The 13,263-nt window shown below is 43.2% G+C and overlaps 1 protein-coding gene across 1 annotated transcript in view; it reads left to right on the top strand.

The window, feature by feature from the left end:
• mpp7a (MAGUK p55 scaffold protein 7a) overlaps positions 1–13,263 on the top strand; it is a 209,685-nt gene that overhangs the window by 130,209 nt on the left and 66,213 nt on the right. The window contains exons 7-9 of the mRNA XM_059326847.1: positions 7,593–7,674; positions 8,147–8,232; positions 8,883–8,957. Coding sequence (XP_059182830.1) covers positions 7,593–7,674; positions 8,147–8,232; positions 8,883–8,957 — 243 coding nt within the window. The remainder of the gene's footprint in view (positions 1–7,592; positions 7,675–8,146; positions 8,233–8,882; positions 8,958–13,263) is intronic.

Genomic DNA, 13,263 nt, shown 5'->3' with positions numbered 1-13,263 from the left:
TGGCCAGCAGCAGCAGCTCTGTTGCATCAGCTCGAAAAATCATTTGACATAAAACCTCGGGTACCTTTCACTGCTCACGGCCGTCTTTCTTTTTTCTCCCTTTGCAACAATAATATAGATTTTCTTGTGCGCTCCTGCTAATTCTTTACAGCGCTATATTAATCTTTATAGGTGGCCATAACACTCAACGAATTTCTGATCGTGACCGAATAATATTACATGATTTTACTCCTTCCGAGCACCACTGTGGCATTTGAGGAAGTATGTAAGATCTCATAAATATGCTGGACTCTGTGGTGGAACGGTCATGTGTGGGGGGCTCTATGCCATCTCAGTGAGGTAAGATGAAATGACACACTCCAACACCAGATATGATTGGAGGTAATTGTATTTTAATGTCCAGGAGGCCCATTCCCACTTTGTATTTGGTTCTTTCCATGGTCGACATCTGGTGTGAAGAACGCCAGCATGTGTTTCCACTACACTTGTATTTATACCTCTAAACACAGCAGTCAACACAGTGGTCGGCAGGAGTTTATTGTCGCTGTTACACTTTTGCTGTTAAGTGACATCATGTCAAAACACGTCGGCCTCTCTGCCCGGGCCACTCGCGTTTGTTTTCCCATGTCGCTCTCAATTTGGAAGGAGAAATAATGTTTGTCAAATGCCACAGTGTTCGGTTCGGTTCACGGGCCGATGTTTTGAGTGGTCGTTACGGGCCGAGGGCCGTGTGTTTGAAATGGAGCACCGTGCTTGTTTTCCCTGGCGGGTTTTGGGAACTGTGGAGTGGCTTCAGTTGTGGCCACGGCTAAGGTAAAGAGATCCTCGGATTCCTTCTTTTCTACCAGACAGGCCACACATAGCCTGCCCTATACACCCCGAGACGTGTGATGAGCCGGGCCAAGACGTCCAGCCAGCCCTCTCGTCATCCATACAAGCAGCGGTACAAGCCAGCCAGCTTCCATCATGTCATCCAGCCATCCATCCAGTCCATCAGCCAGAGGGCACTCTAATTGCCCCATAAAGACTTTGCTTGCCAGAGCCTCATTGTGGCCAATCCCAGCCAAGCTTACATGATGAGACATCCAACATTCAGCTTGTCTTACTCCTTATCTGCTGAAGTTTCATGGCACTACTGTGCGCTGACAGATCCCTGGACAACCTCGCCTCCATTCCATTCCCTCTAATAAACACACTCTCATACATGACGGGATCCAAATTTCAGTCCCTATTCTCTCCCTTTTTTCGGCGCTGTATGAGGTGTGAGCCATTTGTCATCACATACTTAATGTGGCTGCCATGTCAGCATGTGTGCTCCAATGCATGCGCTGGGAGGGGCGATGGCTTGATACGGACAAGCATCGCTCCAGTTCTCCTCATCATACAGCAGAGACTAAGCCGTTGCGTTTTGGCCAGCCCAACAATAACAATCAGAGGCATTTATGTGTTAGAAATGGAGGAATAGAACTAGGAGCAGCGGCTGCATATGGAGCTGATCACGTCAGGAGTGGAGGCTTCGGATCGGCTTACTGATGACTAATTGACCACAGCTAGGAGGCCCTGCTCAGTCCACGATGACCCCCTCCTTGTCTCTATTTTTGTGTTTCTTTCCCTTCTGCTCCTTTCATTTCTGGAGAATTTTGAGTCTATTTTTATACTCATCTGAAGTGCAAACTGCAGCAATGTCTGACAACAGGAAGGGAGAATCAGCCCTTAACAACATCCCTACCATGTGTGCACGCCATGCTATCTTTTTCCGTGCAAACAGTGCAGTTGAGCCACTTGATGGTTAAGTGGCGCCTTGTCTCTAATTGCTAACATAGCGTAGCCCATTCATCAGACTTAGTGACTGTCCAGCATCAATCATCCAGTCTTTTGAGGTTTCTCTCGGGCCAGTTTGGCCCAACTTCAGGTAGAAGCCCTCATAGAAACACACACGCAGACACGCTTGCGTGCACGCAAAAACACACCTACACATGCTGTCACTCATGCGTGTATGTGCTTTGACAGACGTAGACATTCCCCTTCTGACTTCCTGCACTGTTTCCAGTGCCTGAAATGGCTTCCATGTGCCAGTAGGCGTTGAAGGCTTGCTGTAAACCCAACCATCAGTCCGTGCTAATGCTTAGCTGTTCACCAGGAAGCCCATCTTGGTGCTTGAGGCTCTTTACCTACCTTGTTTTGTCCTCATGCATGCCCCCCTGCCACACACACCCACACACAGCTTATTTAGGTTGTAGCCTGACTGTTTATGTATTTGTTTAACAGAGCAGGGACTCCTCATTAGAGGCCATGCATGGCTGGATGCTGATGATAGCACCCATAGGGTATCAAGGCACAGGGGGAGGTGATGCTGAGTTCAGGATGTTGGATTTGCCCTGCTTGTTCCAGCTGCCTCTCAGTGCTTCCAAGGCTTTCGTCAGGCCTCCAGGAGAGGCTGATGTACCCCTGGAGGACTGTACATTGTAATGAGGTGGAGGAAGAAGTGTGGCGCTCTCGAAATAATCAAGGATCCGGAAAAATGGGGTTCCATAGAACTTTGGAATGGTCAAAGAAAAATGTGAATACTTGAGGTGTTGTTGATTATTACGACAGTCTGTGGTCGATTTGAACTTCAGCTACCTTTTGGCATTTTACATTATCTGCCAGAGTGCCTTCACTGAGGTGGACTGACCTTTTCTCACACCTGTTTGCTTTCACACTGAGAAAAGACTATTCTTTCTCTCTCAGCTTCTACCTTACACTCTATAAAGAATAGAGGACACGTCTCCACTTCCTCCCACTGTATTATAGCCAACATTTCACTAATATGGGAGCTGCCATCTTGTGCATTTGGAGCCAGAGTCTGTGCATTAGTGAACTTGGCTGTCCATCTTTATATATAGTTTATGGCATTTTCCACCTCTAGCTGGTGTTATACTTCTGCCAATACAAACTTAACTGTCTCTGTGAACCTATGCAGGAAAAGTTGGTATAGGTAACCATAAGCATAGAAGCCAACATGCCCATTGGTCGATCAATTTTCTTTTGGGAGTCGAGTTTGAAACAGAAATTTAAAAAAAAACAGAGATTACAAATGAATCTGTGTAAAATGGAACCACTCCAATCCTACAAAGTTGTGTTCTTTTTCTTTTTTGACAGTCATGAAAATGCTCCTTTAGGTTTTGATAATGAACAGCTCAGCATGGTTGGCAAAATGTGTTGCTTTTATAGGTGAAAGAAATATTTGAATATATATAATACATGGGTAAAGGGCTGGTTGAGATGGATATCAGTCCCAGTGAAAAATCTCTCTCCAAACAATACCAGTATTCTGGTGTTTTCTATCTCTATCCCTGTCACTTTCTTTGTTCCTTGTAGCCCCTCATTCATTCACTCACTCACTCACACTCTCATTAGATTCCCACTGTCTACTCCCCCCCCCCCCCCCTCCCTCCCTCCCAGTCAGCTTGTCAGTCCTCACTCTCCTCTGGTCTTCCACTTACCCTCCAGTCTGGCTCGCTCATTTTGCCACTGGAGCGTTTTGGCCTCTCTTAGCTTTTCTTATCAGACAGAGCTCATTTGGCTACCGTACCGGGGCTCAAGTTCAGAGTGGGGCTGGCCAGATTATGAAGAGAGGCTCCCCCTCCCTCCATAAATCCCCTACTCCCTGGCTGCTGCCTTGGCCTGCCTGTGTAGGCCCATCACGTTGAAGGGCAGTGGGTCAGATGAGAATCTCAACGAATAAAGTCTTTAAAATAACTACAGCTTCAAATAACTCCTCGTACAGAGTCAGTGAGGTGTAAAAGGAAAATGAGCATGGGCAAATTTGTCCACTGACACCGGAGTTTGTTTCTCTACTGGTGTAAAAACACATAAAGCACGGTGGTTTGAATGGGATAAAGTGTTCTCCTAGCTTCCCGGAGATCTGGGTTCACGACCCCATCCGTTGGTGTTTGCATGCTAAATGTGCTGCTCTATAATCACCATTGCCACTTGCAATAAAAGTCATAAAAGTGGTGTTTCTAAATGGCATCAGGGTTTCAACATGTGATTTAAGCCATATGTGTCAAAACAGGATTTATATCTACACACCATATGTGAGCAGATTCCATAGATAGGCATGGACATGTGGCCAAGCACGTCTGTGGAGTTCATGCAGACAGACTATTGTCGTTACAAACTCCCAGTCCAAGGCTGCTTTTCTGCTGTTTAGTTAGCCTTTAGACTGCCACCAGCCACCAGGGAGCTCAGGGGACACAATAAAAACATCCATCATACCGTTGGCCATAAGCCAGCTCGAAAAAGGAGATTCAGAAAGCAAAAGCAGAGAGAAAGTTAATGACCACATGTCTGAATACTCCTGTGAGATTTCCTGCAGACTCCCCATCTCACCCTGTTGTCTGTCACAGTCCGTCTCTTTCCCTGCAGTCTTCTATTCTTTCAGACACACACACACACACACACACAAGGCCTCTCTGTCTGTCTGGGGGTCATTGCATCACATCCAGCTGCTTTAAGTCACACTGTGGGGTTATATGTAACCCTGACACTGGGGTCTGACAGTGCCTACCCTCTCACTGACCCGCTCCTCTGATTCCTCTCCTACTGCAACCTCTCGGGTTTCTATAATTAGCTTCATTATTCTATTAAGGTCCACAACTCTCTGCAGACCCCACCACTGTCTTATCCCAATGTCCTTCCCCATCTCCACACCCCAAAAGGCCTTGAAGAAACCATTATCTAGAAGGAAAACCATTAAGCGTGAATAGGTCGTGCAAACAACCAAGATGACATGATAATGGCATCGGCAAAGTGGCACAAACCAGAGACCCCTTTGATCTTTGAGGAGCTGTTTTTTTTCTCGATATCTCCTCCTGTGCTTCCCATTGATGGTAGCAGCCAGAACTACTCTGGGCCTGTCGAAAGACGGCAAACAGGAACATGACAAAAGCCGGAGCGGCGTGACACATGGCAGTCGACCTGGGCGGCAATGGACTAGGACAGCTGAAATAAAGCACGACTGGTGAGCTGGGCGAGGAAGTCTTGTATTTTTTGCAACAGAAATAAAAACACATTTTAGGGCTGATGGGAATAGCAGCTAGAAAAGGGTGGAAGGATGAGTTGCAGCCCCGACAAACTACGTGTCGACTAGACGGTGCATCTGTCTGGTGCAGGTCGTCAGGTCCAAGCAACCATGACACTACACGCTAGGTTACAGTTTGTTATCCTATTCCATCCTAAATCCCAGCCAGGCTGGTGCCGAGATGGTGTTTGTAGGAGGACTATGACAGGTTGGCACCCATTAAGCCTATTGTTTTATTCTAAAAGGAAGAGGCTGGTTGGGTTTACTGGTAAATGCATCACCGCTGAGCACTGTCATTTCAAATAAGGAAGTTGAAACACTATCCTCTTCTCCGTGTGTCTCTTTGGCTGACCACCAAGCCCATAAAGGAGGACAGGGAAGGCTTGAGCGACTGTGTGTGTTTAGAGTCTGCTGCCTTGTACCTGCTTGTCCAGATTGTTGATGTCTTCTGCCACCGTGATTAGCGATGGGTAGCGTTTAGAACTATGAAGTATGATTTTCCTACGAAAACGTTTGCCGTTCGATACATATGATATACTAGACCAGTGGTTCTCAAATGGGGGTACTTGTACCCCTGGGGGTACGTGAAGGCACTCCAGGGTGACGTGAGATTTTAAAATATACATTTAAAAAGTAGCATCCATGCAAAAATCCTTTAAAAATAGTAGGCTATTCAATTTCCTGATCCTAAAAACCCAGAGTGTCCCCCCATACCAGGATGGTTGGACCCAACCTGTCATATGCCACCTGGCATCAATCACTTGAAAACTCAAAGATGGAGTCGTGGTTGAAGCGTAGCAGTTATAGTTTTAAATGGTTTTATGCTCGCTGTTTTTACTATATTAGTTTGAATCACTACATTTTAGTGATGAGAAATATTTGCAATAAATTTAGTAACGGATTATTAACATTTAAAATGTTTGAAATTGTTTTTATTTTTTCAAATGTTTGAATTTTCTATGTGTTTATCAGTTCTAAAGTTTAATAAATCAGACACTGATGGCACAGCGCTCTGTTTTTAAGTCTTTTTTTTTCAACCAAAAATGCTTTGTCCTAGTTGGGGATACTTGGCTGAAAAAATATTTCACACGGGGAACATCACTGAAAAAAGGTTGAGAACCACCGTAGTAGGAAATGTGACATGTGGCATCTGATGTACACTTTTCCACGATCGCTGTTTTAAACATCACGATCGCTGTTGTAAACACGTTGTTAATGCTGTCAAATGTTTCGGTCAAGCCACCACAACCATTTACTTCACGGTTTGGCTTCAAAACCACTATCCTTTGGTTAGGAAAAAGAACAGGGTTCGGCTTGAAGAACACTACTTCTAGACATAACCTACAACAACGGACATCTCCTACTTATATGATCGGGGTCATGACCCATCCGCCACCCGTCCCGCCCACCTGACAGGCGCCCTACCTGTCGTCACACACACCTCACTCCCTGTACTGACCAAGGTTATTATAGTTAATGAAAACTAACAAAATAACAAAAACTGGAATTGAAAGAACATTTTCGTTTACTGAAATAAAAATAAAAAACGAGAGTTTTTAAAAAAAACGATAACAAACTGAAACTGTATTTTGTGGTTACAAAACTGACTAAAACTAACTAAAATTATAGTGAAAATGTCCTTCGTTTTCCTTTTTGTCTACATTTTTCATACAAAAACTGTTTTGGTTGATATGAAATCTATTTCATCCATCTGGTTTTATGACTTAATAAACTTATTGGGGCTGAGATGGATCAGACAAAGGAAATAAAGGCAACATTTATTGTGACCTTATTGAATCTGGCACCCAACAAATACCACATTACAACAAAACTAAAACTAATAAAAACTAAACAAAAACTAAGCATTTTCCCAAAAAATCAAACTCACTCTAAAAACTCAACTAAACTCAACATTAAAACTAACTGAATTTGAAAACAAAAAATCACAACGAAATTAAAACTAAAACTAATGGAAAATCCAAACCAATAAAACCTTGGTACTGAATTTCCATTGGCTTACACCTTAAAATTGTCACTTTCTGTGTCTGAACCCAACAACCCGTTTCCAAAGCATTTAGATTACAGTACTTGTAAAGTCAGTACTTGTGTTCATTCATTTGGTTTTCCTATTAGTACAGACATAGGTGGGAGGTACAATGATCCCAGAAGAGTACCATATTATTTTTTAAGAAATTAATATTGTGTGAACTCAACTGTTTTCACCTCCACCATGCCCTAATTTGGTCTAGAAAAATACACATGAAAAGCGTCCACCCCCTAAGACGCCATAGATTTTTTTGTGTAGATGACATATTCAGTTTTTCCTGGAAAAGTAATCATAAATCAGCCGTTTTGGTAACAATGAGCATCCTGTATTCAGTCCACGTCCTTGAATTTCAACCAGATACCTCTTACTGTCATTTTGGGCGAGCATAATTTGGCATTTGAACAATGCAGCTTTAAGCAGAATGGAAATCAGTGCAGTTCATCCAATTCTTTGATATTCTTCACTGTGATGTCTTTGCAGGGAGCAACGATAAGACGTGACGAACACACAGGAGCCATCCTCGTGGCCCGGATCATGAAAGGAGGAGCCGCCGACAGAAGCGGTCAGTTTTACTTCTTTTGCCTCCCAAAACATCTGTCCAGTGATTTATACTACAACAGGCTTCCGTCCAAAGAAGAATTATCCTTGCACCTGAATACACCAGTTCTGTGCCATAACGTGTCCTTTTCCACTTTGTTCTGTAAATATGAACATGACTGACACGTATACTGCAAAGCCCTGCTTGTTGTCCACATGTTTTCTGTTTGATTTTGTGTTCATTGTGTCCAGTCTGTTTTTCAGCTCTGCCACAGTAAAGCCGAAGGCAAATTTCCACATGTGCGGACAATAATGTTTTGATTCTTCTCCAATCTGAAATGCCACCACGCCGATAAACATTAATCTGGTGTACTGTACACATCCCCAGGCTCTGTGAGCACTGGACCCTTACACAGTAGCTCACTTATTATAGGACATTAGAATAATGGAATATCAGAGCGATTGTAGATAGTAAACTTTGTGTCTGTGTGTGGCAGGGCTGATTCATGTCGGAGATGAACTGAAGGAGGTCAATGGAATCCCTGTGGATGACAAGAAACCAGAGGAAATCATTCGTATTCTGGTAAGCCTCATTTGTTGTGTGTGTGTGACAGCGTTCGGGCTTGTGTGTGCGTGCCGTCCAAGGCTTTATCCTGTGTTTCAGCTCCACTCCCTTGGCGAAAATAACATTCCTTGTTTGTGATGGCAAAAACCTCCCCTAACTCACCCAGGACCATGTGCCTCCAATCGCAGTGCTGAAAACCAAACACTGGCCTTTCTCTACAAGTCTTTCCTGGCCTTTAGACCACATGCATCGAGCCACACGGTCCCCCTGGATGAGATTGATGCTTAGTAGTTCCTCCAAGCAGGCTCGGCCACAGGCCTCAAATAGGCTCCGCCACTGGCCTGAAGCCTGCCAGGGAGGACAACTGGAGAGGAAAGAGAGAGTCTCTCAAACTCAGGAGGCCTACTCAGACACAAAGGCCTCCCGAGCTGATGATAGCTTTCAACACTCCTCCTTTTACCCCCACACACACTCTCTATCCCAGCCAAGTGGAGTCATCCAATCCTAATAACCCTTCCATTGTTGAAAAATCAAACAGTGCTTTGCACGATGTGACTTTCATTGGATTAGGTGCTTTGTGAGATATTTGCAGGACAGATGAGTGGTGTGTCCCCCTCCTTTATTTGTACCTAAACTCATGTATATATCTTATCATTCCCAACATACAGGCCCAGTCACAAGGAGCTATTACCTTTAAAGTTGTCCCCGGAGCCAAGGAGGAGGCTCCAGCCAAGGAGCCAAAGGTAGGTCTGGTCCTGGGGTTATCATTATCTTTATTGGGTTACACTCATCCACTTAAAAACAGGGACAGGTCTTTTCTGCTTCAGCATGATGGCTTTTTGTTTGATATACAGTCATGGAAAAATTATCAGACCACCCTTGTTTTTTTCAATTTATTGTTAATTTTAATGAATGGTACAACTAAAGGTACATTTGTTTGGACAGATATAATAATATTAACAACAAAAATTGCTCATAAGAGTTTCATTTAAGAGCTGATATGTAGCCATTTTCCATGATGTTCTTGATAATGATTTTGGTTATTATGCAGAAAACCATGGAAATGGCTAATCAATTTTAACTCTTATGAGCTATTTTTGTTGGTATTATTATATTTTTCCAAACAAATGTACCTTTAGTTGTACCAGGCATTAAAAAGAACAATAAATTGAAGAAAAAGGGTGGTCTAATAATTTTTTCCATGACTGTAGATCACTGGAGTCGCAGTGAAGAAATGATGTATGAACAAGGGAAGAAGTGAACTGTAAAATGGTAATGCAGTGGTAGGACTAAGGCATGTTATTGAATGAATGAATACATTACTGTGAGGAATTAAAACATGTTTAAAAAACGAACCCACATCCAAAGTTAATACGAACCCTTTTTTTAATAACCAAAATGACCTTTAATATTCCAAAATTAAAGCCATGTAGAGCAACTACCAGACAGGTTTAAAGAGCCTACATTTAAAGGTCACTATCTGTCTATCACTTCTTCCACCTTCACTGTCAACCCTGACCTTTTAGAGCCAAACTTGCGAGCAGGGTTTCAGCAGATGTACTAGAGGCAATGAGAAGTGACAGAATAAGTGTGAAGGATGTAGATTTGTCTCAAACACCGTAAGCCTGAGAAACACAGTAAACTGTAGTTGGAGTCAAAGACTGGGCGTGAGGTTGACCTGCACTTTGGGGTTTGGACTTTCTGAGGCAGCGTTACTCATTGCAGTTTTTTCTGGAAACAAATATAGCACCTTAGACTGGGACCAGTACTTAGTAACAAAAGTAGATTTAAGTTGACAGCGACTGTCTGAAGCCCAGCAGAGTCAATATTGTGATCCTACCAGGCTGTACAGCACAGGCTGCTGCTGTCCACCTTCTATAAAACAATCATGCAGTTTAGTAGTAGCCTGGCTAACACCAGACTAATCTCAAATGAGATCTAGTCTGGCAACCAGCCGTTCATTTCTCCGTAGAGGAGGTGTGGTTTACAATCCTCCGGAGCCATTTATTGGGCGCTTAGAATGTCTATCAAAAGCGTCTGTAGGTAGCTCTTAGCCAATCGTATCAGTTATACCAGATGACGTATGTAGAGCAACAGAAATGGATGTTTGTTGTGTGTGTGTCTGTGAGAGAGTGTTGCTTGCTGCTTTGCTTCTCCAGTTCTCGCTTTCTGCAAGATTATTTATTTTCACGCTTTATTCCCCCTCATGTCATTCAGCCACACACATCCACTGATTTTATGGGCAATAAACAAGCTGCTGAGGGTCTCTCGACGGCTCCGCTGTTCGCCGGCTCGTAGCCAGATCACCGGCGTTACGGTAGCGGGGCTATTAGCCGCTAGTATGGGTATACCCAGGCTAGCTTAGTAGAGCAGTTGTAATTTAAAAATGGAAATGGTAGCAATATGCCATGATTAATAAAGCCTGTTTTGCCAAATTGTACTATAAAAGCTGTTTGTATTTAGACCAGATATTCAGACTTTGAAGTTGTCATTGCCCCAGTAGCGTAAAGTCCAGATGCAGCAACAAAGAGCCGTGCTCACTCATGAGACAGCAGTCTTGGAACCTATACGCTATTAGTCTGAGGACGATTTAGCCTCTGGGGGCAGTAGCCATTATTTCAGGGGTTCTGGTGTAGTCAGGGTTATTTGGATAACAGATATCCAGACCAAGACTTCCTCCTCCGTGCGGTGCAGTGAGGTCCTTCTTCTACTCCTTTCAGTCAGAATAGCAACAAGGTAATATTTTGTCTAATCTCAAACAATTTTCTCCATATCAACGGAGATCGATTTTTTGAAAATTGTCATCAGATCACAGCCAATAGGTCCCAAGGTTGCATTTGGGCCAATACCACCTCGTTTACTCTTCACATAGACTGTACCTGTATGCAACCAAAGCAAACATGATTGGTTAATACTACAGGTGCATTTCAGTAAATGTGAATATCATAAAAAGGTTTATTTATGTCAATAATTAAATTAAAAAAGTGAAAATAGCACATTATATAGAACCATTACACACAGAATGAAACATGTCATGTCTTAATTGTTTTAATTTCTTCTAATAATAATGAGTATAGCTTAATGAAAACCTAAAATTCACTGTCCCAAAAAAATAATATTACAAAAGACCAATTTTTGTTTAATATGGAAATGTTGGCCTCTGAAAAGTATGTCCATCTATATGACTCAATACTTGGTTGGGGCTATTTGACTTGAACTACTGGAAATGGACTTTTCCATGATATTCTAATTTATTGAGATACAGCTGTATTTGGACTACAACAGACTATAAACCAAAAGCAGAAAGCTTCCGATGTCATCACTGTGTTTGCTGCCACAGCCACACCACAGCTGCAATCATGTTTACATTTAAAATGAAGGCGGCGGTGGCAACTGCTTGTTGTCTGAAAGCAACTTTAATGTTAAGATACTAAATGTTTAACACATGTTAGTTAAATAACTTTATCAAAGAAAATGTAGAGAAGATGAGTAATGAGTGTCCAAACATTCCACATCAGCTAAACCACATTCCTATTGGTACCAAATGTAAAAATGATGAGGTCACATGTAGAACAAGATCATCTCCATTCATGTGGACTCTTGCACCAGTCAACAGTAGCTTGTAGCCATCCATTCTGAGGCTGGTTTAACTGCCACTCCTACCAGCATACCATCATTCTTACCCACTGGGGTGCTGATAGACCATTTTTCACACGCTCATCTATCAGTAGCAGACAGAGGCTGGATCCACTCTGCGGGTTTGAGCTCCAGGGTCGAAGGCGGTTTGTCATTATTCACAATGCAGCCCACCCTGCTTGTGTAACAGAGGTGTACAGGACAGGGTGGGCCACTTATGTCCTTTGTCATCGTGTGATGGTTGAAACAGGAGCGTGTCTATGTCCCCCGCTAGGACCCTTTTTCCCCGCTTTTCCCAAAAAGGGTCCTATGTTCCCCGGTCTGTTACTTTTTCCACCATTACTGCCAAACTCCATGGCAAACAGGCCTATGGGCTGTTTGACACGCATATGCAAATAACCTAACCCTAACCCTAAAAGGAAAAAGCTAAGCCTCGATGCAAGACAATATGATTAGGGGTGGGAATATAAAAACATGAGTAATTCTAGATTTAAAAAGCAAAAAAAGGAACTGCAAAGTAAGCAGAAAGTAGCTGCTGTGCAAATTTAAGTTTTGGGCTGCTTGAGCTAAGGTGGGCCATGAGACTGTAGGCCTGCTGGCCATGCTGAGAGTCTACCGCATAGGACCCTTTTTCTGGAAAACCCCCCGGTTTGTATTGCTACAGGGGAACATAGGACCCTTTTTGGGAAAAACGGGGAACATAGGACATTTTTTTTTTCTAAAAAAGGGTCCTATGTTCCCCGAGCTGGGAAAATAGGACCTAGGCAACATAGGGATGACCCCGTTGAAACTGTCTTGCTGTTTGACAATAGTCTTGCTGTGCCACACACTCCTTCATGAGAACAGCCTGTGTGCTTACATCAGGTGGTGTAGATGCATCAGCAGGCAGCTAAGTGGCTGAGCATCTACAGGCCAAATAAACCGAGCCAAGGGAAGAGTGTGTAGATGTATGAGTGTATTCTATCCGAGGGTTTAGCAGCCAAAACGGCTGTTATGACCCAAACAAAACATCTCTGTCTGAAACATAATTTTACTACATGGCACAAAGCACTCTTTAAATCATTAGGCCATCGAAAGATGTAATCTCTCCATCCCTCTCCCTTGTTTTTTGTCTCTTTCCTTCCCTCTCTTTTCTCTTTCCACGTGTACCGAGGTGTTAAGAGTGATAACTCATCATGACAGAACTCAGTTTGGATAGAAGAAGCAGCAAGGTGCTTTAGGTTGCAGCTTGCCGCCCACAACGGGAAAAAGCTGTCAGAGATTTTTCCACTGAAAACACCCAACGTGTTTTGTGTTGATGAGTTGTGTCCACCCCCACTGCCAAAACAAATTAGGCCAACTTCTTCTTCTTCTTCTTCTTCTTCTTCTTCTTCTCTCTTCTTCTTCTTCTTCTTCTTCTTCTTCTTCTTCTTC

Source organism: Centropristis striata, chromosome 23 (genome assembly GCF_030273125.1).
Source record: "Centropristis striata isolate RG_2023a ecotype Rhode Island chromosome 23, C.striata_1.0, whole genome shotgun sequence".
NCBI classification, from domain to species: domain Eukaryota; kingdom Metazoa; phylum Chordata; class Actinopteri; order Perciformes; family Serranidae; genus Centropristis; species Centropristis striata.
Note: the sequence above shows the minus strand (reverse complement) of the source record. Positions and strands in the feature narration are given on the sequence as shown.